The sequence below is a fragment of the Pezoporus flaviventris genome, unplaced genomic scaffold (genome assembly GCF_033815535.1).
Source record: "Pezoporus flaviventris isolate CSIRO_AGI_PZ_B2104156 unplaced genomic scaffold, CSIRO_AGI_Pfla_v1 ptg000188l, whole genome shotgun sequence".
NCBI lineage: Eukaryota > Metazoa > Chordata > Aves > Psittaciformes > Psittacidae > Pezoporus > Pezoporus flaviventris.
Window position 1 is genome coordinate 1,054,007 of NW_026892736.1, and position 16,758 is coordinate 1,070,764.

At 46.3% G+C, this 16,758-nt stretch overlaps 1 protein-coding gene across 1 annotated transcript in view; it reads left to right on the top strand.

Moving 5' to 3' along the window:
- ATRN (attractin) overlaps positions 1–16,758 on the top strand; it is a 173,396-nt gene that overhangs the window by 69,491 nt on the left and 87,147 nt on the right. Inside the window, exons 10-17 of the mRNA XM_061440957.1 lie at positions 1,380–1,534; positions 5,840–5,924; positions 7,483–7,703; positions 8,791–8,912; positions 9,390–9,528; positions 11,628–11,809; positions 14,633–14,849; positions 16,542–16,727. Coding sequence (XP_061296941.1) covers positions 1,380–1,534; positions 5,840–5,924; positions 7,483–7,703; positions 8,791–8,912; positions 9,390–9,528; positions 11,628–11,809; positions 14,633–14,849; positions 16,542–16,727 — 1,307 coding nt within the window. The remainder of the gene's footprint in view (positions 1–1,379; positions 1,535–5,839; positions 5,925–7,482; positions 7,704–8,790; positions 8,913–9,389; positions 9,529–11,627; positions 11,810–14,632; positions 14,850–16,541; positions 16,728–16,758) is intronic.

Consider the following 16,758-nt stretch of genomic DNA (forward strand, 5'->3'; position numbering starts at 1 on the left):
GAGGCGCTGGCACAGGGTGCCCAGAGAAGCTGTGGCTGCCCCATCCCTGGCAGTGTTCAAGGCCAGGTTGGACACAGGGGCTTGGAGCAAGCTGCTCTAGTGGAAGGGGTCCCTGCCCGTGGCAGGGGTTGGAGCTGGAGGAGCTTGAAGGTCCTTTCCAACCTAGCTATTGTATGTTCTATGATGGTATGGATGTGCCCACAACAGGATTTACCTGCAATCCCACCCTCTCAACGCAGTAGAGGAATTCCACAAAGGGTGACCCTCTGTATTCAGTGCCATTAATCAAGCTGACTAAAGGTGATGTTGAGCAGCAAGTTTGATTAATGCTCCCCATGATTTAGGCATGGATGAGGCCTTGAGTTTTGCAGATATTGAGCTTGTCAGCAACTGCACAGGTTTCCTTAAAATCATAGAATCATAGAACCATAGAACAGGTAGGGTTGGAAAGGACCTTAAGATCATCCAGTTCCAACCCCCCTGCCATGGGCAGGGACACCTCACACTAAACCATGGCACCCAAGGCTCTGCCCAACCTGGCCTTGAACACCACCAGGGATGGAGCATTCACAACCTCCCTGGGCAACCCATTCCAGTGCCTCACCACCCTAACAGGAAAGAACTTCTTCCTTATATCCAATCTAAACTTCCCCTGTTTCAGTTTGAACCCGTTACCCCTTGTCCTGTCACTACAGTCCCTAATGAAGAGTCCCTCCCCAGCATCCCTATAGGCCCCTTCAGACACTGGAAGCTGCTCTGAGGTCTCCACGCAGCCTTCTCTTCTCCAGGCTGAACAGCCCCAACTTTCTCAGCCTGTCTTCATACAGGAGGTGCTCCAGCCCCTGATCATCCTCGTGGCCTCCTCTGAACTTGTTCCAACAGTTCCACGTCCTTTATTTTAGTTCTGATCAGCAGATGATGCCCAGTTTGAAAGGATTCTTTAGGTTGCTCTACAAGTACAGTTGCTATGACATTTGTTTGACTATTTAATATTTACTATGAGTATTTCATGCTTGCTATGAAATTACTGGACTGTTCCCAGGCAGTGCCTGTATCAGCAGGTTTAGCTGATCATGCTCAAAACCCCAGTTAGTGTGAAAACTTGGCAATGCCTGGGGAAGGAATCCATGAATTTCAGCTCCATAGCTTTGGAAAGCGGCTTTCCTCCATGTGTTTCTCCTAGCAATTGGCAAGCAGGTGGGAAGGTGAGAGAATGAAATTACAGGAGGAATTAAACAGCATGGAAACGAAGTTGTTGAATACTGCCGCCACGCTCCTTTTTGATCCCCTAAACCTGCTTCAACTTGGAGGTATGGATGGTCCTGTCTTTTCCAGCTCCCAATCAGTGTTATTAATACATATACTCTTTATTTTTGAAGGACTATTCTTAAAGACAGCAGATTTTTCCGCTACTTGCACACGGCTGTGATAGTGAGTGGAACCATGCTGGTGTTTGGGGGGAACACGCACAACGACACCTCCATGAGCCACGGTGCAAAGTGCTTCTCTTCAGATTTCATGGCATACGACATTGGTAAGTTGTCACAAAAATGATCATCATAAATACAGAGCATCTTGGATGGACAGAAAGAGCTGCCATGGACTCATTTCCATGCTGGGTAGATTATACCAAATGCTACTAAGAGTGCTGCAGAAGAATGTGAAATGAGGAGAGGCTCATTTACCTCGCTGCCCATTACCAAGCCTACGAGCTGGTGCAGTGATTTCTAGGCAAATGCAGCAGCAGTTGCTTGGTCAAATGTTCAAACCCAACCTTGGGCATTAAAAGTTATTTCTTAAATGGTAAGCATATTGTTCTACCGTCTCAGCCATAAAGCTATCCTGATGCTTTTAAGTGTGTTTTAGTCAATGATTTATCAAAAGTGCAGGCTGTTAGGACAGTTGCAAGCACTGGACCCTGCTGAAACTCCACATGTACAGTGCACGCTCTCGTTTTAACTGCAGCCTGGCTGACTCGTTTGGCTGTGCTGTTTGTAATGTCCATTTGTTTTATAAGCACAAATATCCCCATAAGTGCTCTTAAACAATAAAGCCAAACGATTGGATTTTATTTGGATTGGGTTCAGTGAGTTTGAAAAGCCAGAAGAGGGCAGCATTTATTTATGAATTTGGAGTTCAGAGAAGGTGCATTGAAGAAGAAGAAAAAAAGAAATGAAATTATGTAAAAGAAGGTGGAAGAGAAGCTCCCCTTTACCCAGCCGTGTGCGCTGCAGTCCTGCGTCCTGCTCTGGAGCATGGATGTGGAGCTGTTGGAGCGAGGCCAGAGGAGGCCATGGAGATGCTGCGAGGGCTGGAGCAGCTCTGCTCTGGAGCCAGGCTGAGAGAGCTGGGCTGGGGCAGCCTGGACAAGAGAAGGCTCCTGAAGGGGAGACCTGAGAGCAGCTCCAGTGCCTGAAGGGGCTGCAGGAAAGCTGGAGAGGGGCTTGGGACAAGGGATGGAGGGACAGGCCAAGGGGAATGGCTTGAACCTGCCAGAGGGGAGACTGAGATGAGCTCTTAGGCAGAAGCTCTTCCCTGGGAGGGTGCTGAGGCACTGGCCCAGGGTGCCCAGAGAAGCTGTGGCTGCCCCATCCCTGGCAGTGTTCAAGGCCAGGCTGGACACAGGGGCTTGGAGCAAGCTGCTCTAGTGAAGGTGTCCCTGCCCGTGGCAGGGGTTGGAGCTGGAGGAGCTTTAAGGTCCCTTCCAACCCAAACCAGGCTGTGACTCTGTACTTCACAGGCAGAATGTTAAGATAACTTCAAAATGCAGTTTCTGTGGGTTAAATAACCATTCTTTCTTATTTCTAAACAAGTTTTTACTTTATGTTGTTTTCTCTTTTCAACCTCAGCATGAAATATTCATGTAGTGGCCATACTTGTATAATGATCTGTTCTCCCCACAGGAGGGAAATTAAAACTTTTCTATTTACCCCATCAAAAATTCAGTTGTGATGACAAACTGGATGTTTCCATAGCAGATGTGTTCTGTTTGAACAGCATATTTAATAAATCCTGGGCATTGTAAGGTTTAGGCTTGGCTTAACCCTTTAGTCAGGAAGGAGAGGATTCTTTGTACTTTCAGACTTACTCATTTTTTCCTATGCTTGAGCTTTAGTTAAAGATGGGGAAGAAGCTTAGAAAGCAAAACATTCCAGGCCTTCTATTAATCCAGAAAAATATGTTTCTTGGCCTCACATAACTCAACAACTTGAGGGATATAAAATTGCAAATTGCTGTCCAATTTTGCTTAGGTCTCTTGTTAAGAATTGGAACCAGGCAGGTTTGTCTCAGGAGTGATGCTGGGCCCAGTTTAACTCTTTGAGAAAGGCTCAAATGATGCTAAGAATGAAGTTCAACATCACAATTTGCATTAAATCCAGCCAGCTGGGTTCTATTGTCTTTATTTATCAGCCCTCTTGAACAGAAGTTTCTGCTGGATCAGGGGTTGAGGTCAATTGTTTTACCTGATTAAACTGGGACATAAATAGAATCATAGAACAGTTAGGGTTGGAAAGGACCTTAAGATCATCCAGTTCCAACCCCCCTGCCATGGGCAGGGACACCTCACACTAAACCATGGCACCCAAGGCTCTGTCCAACCTGGCCTTGAACACTGCCAGGGATGGAGCATTCACAGCTTCCCTGGGCAACCCATTCCAGTGCCTCACCACCCTCACAGGAAAGAACTTCTTCCTTATATCCAGTCTAAACTTCCCATTTAAGTTTTAACCCGTTACCCCTTGTTCTATCACTACAGTCCCTAATGAAGAGTCCCTCCCCAGCATCCCTATAGGCCCTAAAATGAAGGAGGCTGTTTTTCATTGCCCTCTCTATGTACTAGTTTGGGTTTGGGGGCTCTTTATTTTGGAGGTTCAGTCCATGGCACAGCAGTTTCATCTTCTATTTATCTCTTCGTCGTGGATTGCAGCGATAGACAAGGGGTGATGGGTTCAAACTGAAACAGGGGAAGTTCAGGTTGGAGGTAAGGAAGAAGTTCTTCCCTGTGAGCGTGGTGAGGCACTGGAATGGGTTGTCAGAAGTAGTGGTAAATGCTCCATGCCTGGCAGTGTTCAAGGCCAGGTTGGATGGAGCCTTGGGTGACACGGTCTAACATGAGGCTTCCCTGCCCATGGTAGGGGGGTTGGAACTGGATGATCTTAAGGTCCTTTCCAACCTAAACCAGTCTGGGATTCCGTAATTCTATTAAAGAATCTTTTGAGGGCTCTGCAGATCTTTACAGCAGACTGACTTTTCTATTATAATTACATAAATTGCATACAATGCCTCTGGGGTACTGGCTGCCAAGGTGATCCCATACACTGCCCCAAAGAGATCGGAGTTGAACTGACTTCTCCTGCTTTTGTTCCTTTGATTGCTCAGTGCCTTATATGTTTCTTAGGTTGTTTCTTTTGCCTTGCTGCCTAAAGGAAGAAATTACCTGAGAAACCAAGTCAAAAATGAAGCAGAGCTTAGAAATGTTATGCTAATAGAAAAAGGGTGGAATAATCTCACATTATGTTAAAAGAGAAAAACAACCACAAATCCTAAAGCTATGACGAGTGAAGAATATTTTGAAAAACATGGATCTCTGCCCTCTAGGAACATAATTGCAATGGAAAAAAAAGAAAAAAAATAAACCAGATAAGTCTCTGTTCTCGGTGATGCTGGTTTGGGGCAAAACTGCAAATAAATCACATAGCAACAGATACAACCTGAACTTGTTACACAGTGAAAAATCCCACTAGTAATGAAGAAAAAGCAGCTCAAGTCAGTGCTGTTTGATTACACGTGATTGCCAAAAAGCTAATAACCCCTTCAACACAGTGCCCTGGAACTTCCCTTTGGTGAGGGGTTTAGATGATGGAGCAGAGCCATTGCATCCATCCCTTTTTGTCACACTGTGGCAGCTGGGGTGAGGACTGAGCATTCTGCCTTGCGAAGGAACATAACGCAGAGCTTCTGTATACTGATGCACTCAAGATCTGCATTTTGGTGGTGGGTGGAATGGTTTCTCTATAGGTATTAAAGTAGAATTGTAGAATCATTGGTTGGTTAAGCCCTTTAAGCTCATCCAGTCCAACCATTCCCAGCACTGCCAAGGCCACCACTGCCCCATGGCACTGAGGCCTCGTCTCCACGCTGTGTGAGCACTTGCAGGGACGGTGCCTGCAGCCCTGCCCTGGGCAGCCTGTTCCAATGCCTGAGCACCCTCTGGGGCAGGAATTGTTCCTCAGCTCCATCTAAACCTGCCCTGGGGCAGCTTGAGGCCGGTTCCTCTTGTCCCATCCCTTGTTCCTTGGGAGCAGAGCCCAGCCCCTCCTGGCTCCATCCTCCTGTCAGGCACTTGTAGGGAGCCATCAGGTCCCCCCTGAGCCTTCTCTTCTCCACACTGAACCCCCCAGGTCCCTCAGCCCTTCCCCATCACCCTTGTGCTCCAGGCCCTGCACCAGCTCCAGTGCCCTTCTCTGGCCCCGCTCCAGCACCTCAATGTGTCCCTCAAGGTGCAGCCTCACCAGTGCCCAGTGCAGGGGCACAGTCCCTGCCCTGGGCCTGCTGCTGCACTGGTGCTGATCCAGGCCAGGATGCTGGGGGCTTCTTGGGTACTTGGGCACAAGGTGCTCATGTTCAGCCATTGTTGACCAACACCCCCAGGTCCTTTTCCATGAGCAGCTTTCCAGCCGCTCTTCCCCAAGCCTGGAGTGTTCCATGGGGTTGTCGTGACCCAAGTGCAGAAGATCCTGAGTATTTTGGGATCATTTCAGGAAGAAATGTGCTACATAAGTTGAATCATGACTTATAGTGAGAAACTATTCTGACATGAGCTTTTATTTCATCCTAGCATGTGATCGGTGGCATGTCCTTCCTCGCCCAGGTCTCCACCACGATGTGAACAGGTTTGGACATTCTGCTGTGCTGTACAACAGGTAAGGTTGCAAACAAGCTGTGAGCTGTTGGCATTTCTCATACCACAGTAAATGTATGCATGTCGATCACTAACACTGAGACTGGATCTGTTGCAAACCTCTCAAAGCTCCCAGATCTTCACTCTTGTGTCTTTAGTACCTACCTGTTCCTGTCAGCCCTTCTTCAATTGACTAAATTGTTTCAGCTCAGTTCTTTCTAAAATCTGTGGGTTTTTCCATATTTCTATTCCTTATTTATCTTATAATTTTATTTATAATTGATTTCATTTATTTCAGATTTCTATATTAGCTGCACTGAAAACTTTTGTCTTCCCATAGGCTTTCTAAATCTGTCCCTATTTCACTTTATGTAACTTATCCTGTGTGATTCTTTACATTCATGTGAGGTACAGTATTTAGGTGAAATGATAGGTGAGATTTCTCTTGTTGAGCATTACATCACTGTAATAATATCTGTGCTTTCAGCCGAACATCTGTTATTGTGTTTGAGTCTGTGGAACCAAGCTTGAGGAGTGATATTTCGTAGGAGTCTTTCGTTCTGATTCCTTTATCCTTTGAGGATACTTTCTGTAAATCACTAACATTATTTAAAGCTCAGTTTAAGCCAGGCAGATAACTGTCACTGCCTTGGAAAAGAGGGCTTGCTTCTAGATACTCTTTTTGCTTCTGAAAGCTCACTCACTACCTGCTTGTTTCGATGTACTGAATACCAGCCATGCGTTTACTTCCATGAAGGACAGCTAAGCCTTTGCATCAGTTCTTTTCATCCAGAAATAGGATGAAAATCATATTAATAAATACTTATTATTCAACCAAACCCTTTCTTTTCAGTTACACTGGCTCTTCTTCACTCTGTTTTAAATGTGCATTTTACAAACGTGGATGCACAGAGGCTTTTTGGGTGGCATTTTTGGGTAACTAATGACATTTGATGTTTTGCCTGAAGCAGTTGAAATACTAAAGAAGGCTTAAACCCCCCCATCTTCCCCCTCCCCTAAGTACTGTTTGGTTTTGGGGTTTGGTGGTGTTTTGGTTTTTCTTTTGGTTGACACAGTGACTCTTTGCTCTGTGTCTAAGAGCCATGAAAATAACCGCTTCTGTCACAGCGGCGTAGGGAGATGTGGCAACACTGAGTAGTTCTGTCACAGTTTCTGCACGCTGGTTCAGTGGTGTGAAACCATCTCCCTCATCTTTAGCCTTCCTCCCTGTCTTGCCACTGTTCTCTGCCGGAGAAAATGCATTCCCACAGCATTTTGTGTACAGTCACGTTGATGAGGGGCCACTCAGAGCTTTGCCTGATGGGGAGCGTTGGTTCGTGACCTCACGTAGGTTCAACTCTATTGCAGCGCCCTTGTGTTGAGACTTTGTAGGTTCTCTGAAACAGTGGAACTCACCTGACCTTTCCTTTAGTGTCTTCCTTAACCATGAGCTGTTTATTTGGATTTATACATTCTGGAGTGTTGTAAACCACTTTGCTCACACCTTGGATGGCATTGACCGGGAGCAGTGCGTGATCTACAAACACAGATGTGAGTTTTTACCCTTTTGTTTTGTCTAGCACCATGTACGTGTTTGGAGGCTTCAACAGCCTCCTGCTGAGTGACATCCTGAAGTACACACCTGAGAAATGTGAAGCTTTTGACAACGAAACAGCCTGTGTGAGAACAGGTCGTGGTGTCAGATGTGTGTGGGTCCGAGTCCCCCCTCACTGCATCCCCTGGGAAATGGCATCCATAAAGCAGCAGCAAAAGGTCTTTGAAGACTGTCCTCCCAAGCCAGGTATGTGCCACGTTTCTCTTTCCAAAAGGCATGTAGGGTCCTTTTCTTTCCCAAAGTCTGCCCTGTATTGGTTGTATGCCATTATCAGACCAAGTGTAAGATGATGGGGTTGTGCTTCCATACATACCCTGGGAAACCTTCCTCTGACCAAGTGCCTGCAGGGATGTGGATGTTTCCATCTCTCACTCCTCCTGAAGCTGCTTGCTCATTGGATTTGTTTCCTCCCATACTGCTTGTACTTACTTTCCCATCCTAAACAGATATCATCAGTCAGGAATCAAGCTTGGACCATTGCTCCATGAACTGGCCTTGTGAGAGGCAGCAATTCATCGCTGGGCACCATGGGGCAAGGGAGGATGATTTGGGTCCTGCAGCGTTATCCCATGCTCCTCAAGACAGACAGCAGGAATAGTGTTTTAAAAAGTTACTTTATTTTTCCTTCTACGGTACTATAAGATAAGGGCATACAGAAAAAGCCTTGGTTTTAAGGTGCAATTCCTGTGCTCTCCTTATGATAATTTCTAGGTAACTTCTCAATGCTTTATCCTGGTGCATTCCTTGCTTCGAATTGAATTATACGAACCTTGATTCCGGAATAGATGGCAGCCTTTAATTATTTAATAGAAATTGATGTAAAGACATTGCTTTGATGTGCTCTCAATGTACAGCAGATTTTCACAATACACAGGCAATAAGCCATTGGAAAGATAAGATGAAGTGGAAAGTTCAGGCTTCGCATGTAATTGAAGGCCAGGCTCGCTGCAGCATGGTGGGAGATGTTCCCTTTCCTTGTGGATTGTCTTCTGGCATCATTTGCATGGGCATTGATTGAACACGCTTACATACCTTGGTGCTTTTTGTGGTGGTGTTTTACTGCTCCTCAGGCACTAAAACGGATTGATGCTGCAAATGAATGTGCTTTTCTATCAGCTCAATCACATGAGAGCATCTGATTTACCAAGTAGCTGATAACGGAAAGTCCACAGGCGCTACTGTTTGGTTGTATCTTTTGCTGTATGTAATCAAGTTCTTAGAGCTCTGTCAGGAAATGCCTGTTTTTGGTCATGCAGGTTTTTTTCTTTAATAGCTGTAGACAGTGAAAAATGTGATCAGATTACAGACTGCTATAGCTGTACAGCCAATACAAACAACTGCCAGTGGTGCACTGACCAGTGCGTCTCAATACAGAACAACTGCACAGAGGAGCAGGTAAAGTCTCTCTAAGTCTTCTGTAGTTTAAATGAATTTGAAATAGCAAATGTCCATCTGTCAGTATTATGAACCTTGTGTTGTTATTTCTAGCTCTAAACTGGTTTTGAGTTGGTTCAAAGGCTTTTGGTGGGACTCTTCCCCTTATGTTGGGAGGATGGCCATGGGTAGGGGAAGAAGTGGAGGTTTCATGCTGGTGTGGTTATCACTAAGGCACCTTAGTTGGGTTTGTTATTAGTAGAGTATTCCTTAAGGAAAAACTTAACCCTTTTGTAGAAGCTCTGGTAAGGATAATGTGTAATGGTGGTGTGGGGGAATACCTTGGATACAGAGCACAGGCTATGCCCAGTGTCACAGCTTTTGAATACGTGGATTGCTTTGTAGGTCTGAACTGTGAAGTTTAGTGTAGTAAGGATGGCTGTTATAAACTGGCATTGTTTGGATGGGAAAAAGCCTCATCTGTGCTGTTTCTTGTAGGTTCCTATTACTGTCTATGACAATTGTCCAAAGGATAACCCTGCCTATTACTGTAACAAAAAGACAAGTTGTAAAAGCTGTGCCATGGATCAAAACTGCCAGTGGGAACCTAGGAATCAGGAGTGCATCGCTTTACCAGGTAGGTACCGGTTGTATTTCTATAAGAAAAAAAACCCAAATTCACCCAGTCCAAAAGCTCTGGGGCTTTTTACTATTATTTTTTGGTTTTTTACCCCTCAAATGCATAATATTTAGTGCTAAGGTGGAGTAAATAATGTTGTTCAGTCATATCAGCTTTAATATGAAACTTTATTTCCAGTCAAGCCTGATGGAATATTTTTCAGTCCCAATTGTCTGAAGAGGAGTATGATCATTTGTATAATTATAAGGCTGTATTTCATCTCTCTCTTTTCATTTTGATGAAAGTGGGACTGTTGATATAATAGGCTTCTGCAAGATATTAGATTTAATAATGCATGCTATTTAATTTTAGCAAGTAGACTTGTGCAAAGGCATAATGGCACATACTGGACGAATTAGCTGAGTAACAGCTAAAGTGTATAAGGAAAGTTCTCTTATTAGAGTGTTTCCAGTGGGAGATTGTAGGAGTAGAGTATTAGTCCCCCTGTAGTAAGTCTTTTTCTTCTTTCCCCGGTGGCTGGGAAATAAATGTAGCATCTTCAGTGATTAACGTTTGGAGTTAATAAAGAATGGGGAAAACCCAAACCAAACAGGACCTTTTAATGGGCATGGAAAGTCTCTTCCCCTGGTAACTCTGGTGCGTCTGATGTGTGCTAGTCTGGAAGAGTGAAAAAATGAAGAGACTTCGGAGAATCACAGAATCCCAGCCTGATTTGTGTTGGAAGGGACCTTAAAGCACCTCCAGCTCTAGCCCCTGCCACGGGCAGGGACACCTTCACTAGAGCAGCTTGCTCCAAGCCCCTGTGTCCAACCTGGCCTTGAACACTGCCAGGGATGGGGCAGCCACAGCTTCTCTGGGCACCCTGTGCCAGCGCCTCAGCACCCTCCCAGGGAAGAGCTTCTGCCTAAGAGCTCATCTCAGTCTCCCCTCTGGCAGGTTCAAGCCATTCCCCTTGTCCTGTCCCTCCAGGCCCTTGTCCCAAGCCCCTCTCCAGCTTTCCTGCAGCCCCTTCAGGCACTGGAGCTGCTCTCAGGTCTCCCCTTCAGGAGCCTTCTCTTGTCCAGGCTGCCCCAGCCCAGCTCTCTCAGCCTGGCTCCAGAGCAGAGCTGCTCCAGCCCTCGCAGCATCTCCATGGCCTCCTCTGGCCTCGCTCCAACAGCTCCACGTCCCTCTTGTGCTGCTGCCCCAGAGCTGGATCAGGGCTGCAGGGGGGGTCTCCCCAGAGCACAGCAGAGGGGCAGGATCCCCTCCCTGAGCTGCTGCTCACGCTCTGGGGGTGCACCCAGCACACAGAGGGGTTCTGGGCTCAAGCGCTCACTGAAGCTGGGTCATGGGGAGCTTCTCATCACCCAACACCCCCAAGTCCTTCTCCTCAGGGCTGCTCCATCCACTCTTCACCCTCCCCAGTCTCTCAGGAGAGCCATGAGAGTGAGAAAACCGTCTTTTAATGAGATAAAGAGCTTGGTCTGTTTAATTTGTTGTAGAAAAGGGGGTGACTTGATCATAGGTGTAAAAAGCCCATCTGAGAAACTGACACTTGAGAGCTTTTCAATCTGTTAAATCTAAACCAAGATGTTGGAGCTAGACATCAGCTTTGCAGAAATTCACACTGAATATGTCCATCAGGTTTTCTGCAAGGGAAATAATTAACCCCAAAGCATAAGGAGTTCTTTAGTAGCAGGGATGGCTGTGCTCAATATGAAACAGGGATTAATCCTGCAAGTTGGAAGCTGTCGGCAGGATTAGCCCATCAACCCTCTTCTGTTGCTTGGTATCCTAATAACTGTGGTTGAATAAGTGGCTTTAAACCATCAGCAGAATACTCATTTGCTTTCCTCTGCTTGCTCTTCTACAGTGGTTTTACTATTTGATGTTGAAACGAGTGCTTTGACCACCTACTGCACATAACTTAAGTGCTGATGTCGCCCTTCAGCTCCCCTAAACAGCTTTCCTTTTCCTCCGGGATTATCCCACATAGATACTTGTGAGCACGCCAATAAGTCATGCTCATGGGATGGGGCTGGAGGTTTTATTGTGGTGGAAGGGTTGCTTTATATGTCGTGAAGGTCACTTGCATCTCTTATCGTCCCCTCTAGAAAACATCTGTGGAACAAACTGGCATTTGGTTGGCAACTCCTGCTTGAAAATCACAAACGCAAAGGAGACCTATGACCACGCCAAACTGTCCTGCAGATCCAACGGTGCTTTGCTGGCTTCGCTCACAACGCAGAAGAAGGTGGAATTTGTTCTCAAGGAGCTGCAGAAGATGCAGTCTTCGGTGAGTGCTTCTCTTTTGTGTCCCCTGAGTAATTAAGCTCCGACTGTGGAGAAGTCCTTGCTGTGGTATTGTGTGCTCAGTGCGGAATAGACATACCTCTTCAGTGCAAAGGGACTGCTCTTCCTTTTGAAATTCAGCATCCCCTCTGGGTGCTTTTGAACTGAAATTGTAGAGAATGTAAATGGGGACGATAAATACAAACACACACTGTGCCTCAAAGGTATCGCATCTGCAATGGAATTGCACACACACATGCGTCTCTTGTGGCGATACACGACTGCGGCAGGGCTCCTCTCGTGACTTGTACATAACAGTTGATAAATAAAGGTCCCTTTGGGGCACCAGAGGTGCTTCATGTAAAGCATTTGAAGTTGTTTATTCTGCTTAGAAAGGGACCTGTGTAAAATGTTGGCTTCTTTAGAGTTGGTTAGCTTTGCTTTAGTGGCAGGGGCTTTTCTGTCGGAGCCGGTGAGAAACGAGTTGGAATCTGTTCCTCTTTATGCATCAAGAAAATAAATGCTTATATAATTCCTCATCCCCAGCAGAAGTTTATAGAATCATAGAATAGTTCGGGTTGGAAAGGACCTTAAGATCACCCAGTTCCAACCCCCCTGCCATGGGCAGGGACACCTCACACTAAACCATGGCACCCAAGGCTCTGTCCAACCTGGCCTTGAACACTGCCAGGGATGGAGCATTCACAGCTTCCCTGGGGAACCCATTCCAGTGCCTCACCACCCTTACAGTAAAGAATTTCCTCCTTATATCCAACCTAAACTTCCCCTGTTTAGGTTTTAATCCATTTAAACCAGTTTGGAGGTTTTCAGGGCAGGTTGTGTAGCTGATGCTAAAGCCCTAACGAACGATGCTGGGTGGTTTTACTGAAAGCCTGGGTTAGGCTGCAGAGCTGCTGAAGCTTCACAGCACATCAGGCTAACTCCTCATGGGTCCCAAGGATGCTGTGGGCAGGGCTGGCAGACAGGGAGAACTTTATATTGGGAAAGACTGGGCAGTAGGAAGGAATTCTTTACTACGAGAGTGGTGAGCACAGAGAAGCTGTGGCTGCCCCATCCCTGGCAGTGTTCAAGGGCAGGTTGGACACAGGGGCTTGGAGCAAGCTGCTCTAGTGGAAGGGGTCCCTGCCCATGGCAGGGGTTGGAACTGAAGGAGCTTTAAGCTCCCTTCCAAGCCCAGATCATTCTGTGATTCTATGATCCAATGAAAAATGAGGCTGGAGGCAGTAGCATTGCTGCTTTCCACAGAATGTACTTGAATACTAAAGAGCAATATTCCCCTGTTGAAATGAAAACATTCCCTGCTTTGATTCTCTTTGTGATTTTAAAGTGGCATTTCCACAATTAGGGGGTGTTAGAGGGGTTTCAATTTAGCCATAAAAAAAGTAAGGTGCAATTCAAGCAAGATTGTTTGTTAAATCTTTTGTAAAGAGGGGAAGTCAAACCTGGGATGCAGTAAAAGTGTGTGGTTCAAACAGCTCCAGGTGTTTCTGGGTATGCCAGTTGTTAAGTGCAGTGTAAATCCCTAAAGACACATGGCAGCCCTCACCTAATAGTGTTTGAACCCGTACATGGGGGAGAAAAAAGCTGATGGTCTACAGCTTTTTTTCTTCTGTAGTGTCCTTTAAAAAGAGAGCCTTGGAAATCTGAAGAGACTGTAAGTTCTTTTTAGTGGATATCAGTAAGGAATGTTTGTAATGTGGGAAAATGCCTTTGCTAACATCCAGCCTGTGTCTGGTACGTGAACTTGTGCCACTCCGTGGCACGTTGTGACTGTTCTAGGGGGAGGCTGTGGTTTGCAGTTGCTCCTTTAAATAAGCTGTGTATAGGTGTTTTGGAATAGTATCTGTAATATAGGTAATAACACCGGCGCCTAAAGGGGCTGCAGGAAACCTGGAGAGGGGCTTGGGACAAGGGCCTGTAGGGACAGGACAAGGGGAATGGCTTGAACCTGCCCGAGGGGAGACTGAGATGAGCTCTTAGGCAGAAGCTCTTCCCTGGGAGGGTGCTGAGGCGCTGGCACAGGGTGCCCAGAGAAGCTGTGGCTGCCCCATCCCTGGCAGTGTTCAAGGCCAGGTTGGACACAGGGGCTTGGAGCAAGCTGCTCTAGTGGAAGGGGTCCCTGCCTGTGGCAGGGGTTGGAGCTGGAGGAGCTTTAAGGTCCCTTCCAATCCAAACCAGTCTGGGATCCTGTATCGAAAGAGTTAAGCATCCTTTCCCCAATATAAGCATGCTAAAAAAGAAATTGCCAGTAGAAATAGCTGTGTTATGAGTTCTTCATATGGAGAATTTTATTACCAGCAACACAAATTCAGATTTGCCCTGCTCTGTCTCTCCACCCATCCATATATACACGCTGTTAAAAAGCAGAGGTCTCCCAGTCACACTGTAGAGTAACTAGATTGTATCATTTAAATTGTACAGGGGATAGCTAGTTTTCTTCCCCATGTCAAACTGTAGCTCCCGAGTTTCTTTTGCTATCTCTAGCCATTTATAGGAGTCACAAGCATATAAAGAGCAATGAAACTTGCAGTTAATGTCAGCCAGTGTGAAGGTTTGATTTGCTCTCCTCTTGGTTCAGATGATAAGAAATTTAGTTAGGAAAAGAACCAGTGGTGTTTCCTGCAGGATTTCACTGTCTCTGACATTTAATTCTGGTAGCGCTGGGAAACAGCTACTTCCCTCGTCTGTTTTTGCAATACCTAACCTGGCAAAGTTGTTATGGGCATTATATGGTGATGTGTATTTTCTTTTCATACCCAAGGTAATAAAACTGAGCATTAAATCTGCTGTTTTCCTTTATTTCTAGCCCAAAACTTTGACTCCATGGGTTGGCCTGAGGAAGATCAACGTGTCTTATTGGTGCTGGGAAGACATGTCCCCCTTCACCAACAGCCTCCTCAAGTGGCTCCCCAGTGAACCAAGCGATGCTGGCTTTTGTGGTTATTTAGCTGAGCTTTCCAATGAGGGCCTGAAGGCTGCAACATGCATCAATGAGGTCAATGGCAGTGTCTGCGAGAGGCCAGGTGATGAGATCCAACTTGTGTGTCTCATGGGAGCAGGGGAGCTGATAAGTGTTTATATGTCCTGTAGAGAGTAAATAGGATCCCTTTCATTAGTTTAAGACTGGCTGCATCATGATGGGTCCAGAGAAAGGCAACGGAGCTGGTGCAGGGCATGAAGCACAAGTGTGATGGGGAAGGGCTGAGGGACCTGGGGGGTTCAGTGTGGAGAAGGCTCAGGGGGGACCTGATGGCTCCCTACAAGTGCCTGACAGGAGGATGGAGCCAGGAGGGGCTGGGCTCTGCTCCCAAGGAACAAGGGATGGGACAAGAGGAACCGGCCTCAAGCTGCCCCAGGGCAGGTTTAGATGGAGCTGAGGAACAATTCCTGCCCCAGAGGGTGCTCAGGCATTGGAACAGGGCTGCAGTCACCGTCCCTGGAAGTGCTCACACATCGTATAGACAAGGCCTCAGTGCCATAGGTTAGTGGTGGCCTTGGCAGTGCTGGGGAACAGTTGGACTTGATCATCTTAAAGGTCTTTTCCAACTTGGCTGATTCTCATTTTCTGTGACATTGCCAAAGAAAAGTGGTTCTGGCAAAGTGTCTTGTGTAGGTATTTCATGCAGGAATTGGAGATCTTAATTTTACACTGTTAGCTATAAACTGCTCCACGTACATTAGAGTTTAATTATTTTTATCTAAATTGCATACCTGAATGTGACATTTAGGTTAATTATAGCATGGAGCAATCTCCCATTTATAAATGAAATAAATCAAAGCTACTTTCCAGCTGAACTCCCCTTTCTTCCCTCCCTTGCTCCGTAGCCAGAGGAGGATTTTACCAAACTTTGAAATGAACTGGGAAAAACACTTTGGAAATGTGAGAACTTTGACAAAGAACCCCTGTGCTTTGGGGAGAAGCCTTCAAGTGTCATTGGAACCACCTCTCTTTTCCAAGGGCTTGGTCTGTTACCTCTCCATCATAGCTGATTAGTTCTGAATACCTCTTTAGGTTCTAAGAAAGCTGGCTGATTGCATGGAATTTCTACAATTCCATGTAATCAGCCACCACTTTAAATCATGCTCTGTGGAAGAGCAGGATGCAGATCATGGATGTGGAACCTGACCTCAAAGCCTTGTATATTTTGACTTGCAGCACTGTGAATTCGTTTAAGCTTTAACTTGTGTTTTATGGTGTGAGGACAGCCACTTGAAATGGTTGATAAAGCATTGGCTCACAGCAGAAACTCCTGCGTTAGAGCTGCTTTCAGTGCTCATTTTACGTGTGGAACTGATCAAATAACTTAGAACACGTCCCAGTGTGCTCGCATAAAAAGTGGGATTCCTTCCCAGCACTTCGGTTGAGAGGATAGCTAAGGAGACCATTTACACACCTGCAGACAGATTAAGACCACATTCATACCCCATTTAAGTTGTTTCCTGCCCACCTTGGAAAGGTGTTAACACTTGGAGGATACGTAAAGAGGGAAATTTGTTGCATTACATAGTGCATCTCTAATATTCACTGTTGAAAAGCTATCTCCAGCTCCATCCAGCATCACTGCATCCCAGAGGAAGTGTTTCAGATCTATGGTACCGAACTATTTTTCATCCCCAATATTAGTCAAGGCTTTTTATCTTCTGCCTTTCCATCCTGGGGCTTGTTGCCTGTTTCTTTGTGGGGGAGAGCTGACTCTTGTGTGTGTCTCCTGCAGCTAACCACAGCGCCAAGCAGTGCCGCACGCCCTGCGCCCTGCGGACCATGTGCGGGGAGTGCACGAGCGGCAGCTCCGAGTGCATGTGGTGCAGCAACATGAAACAGTGCGTGGACTCCAACGCTTACGTGGCCTCCTTCCCCTATGGGCAGTGCATGGAGTGGTACACCATGAGCAGTTGTCCACGTGAGTAATTGCTTCTGTGTCTCAGTGGGGG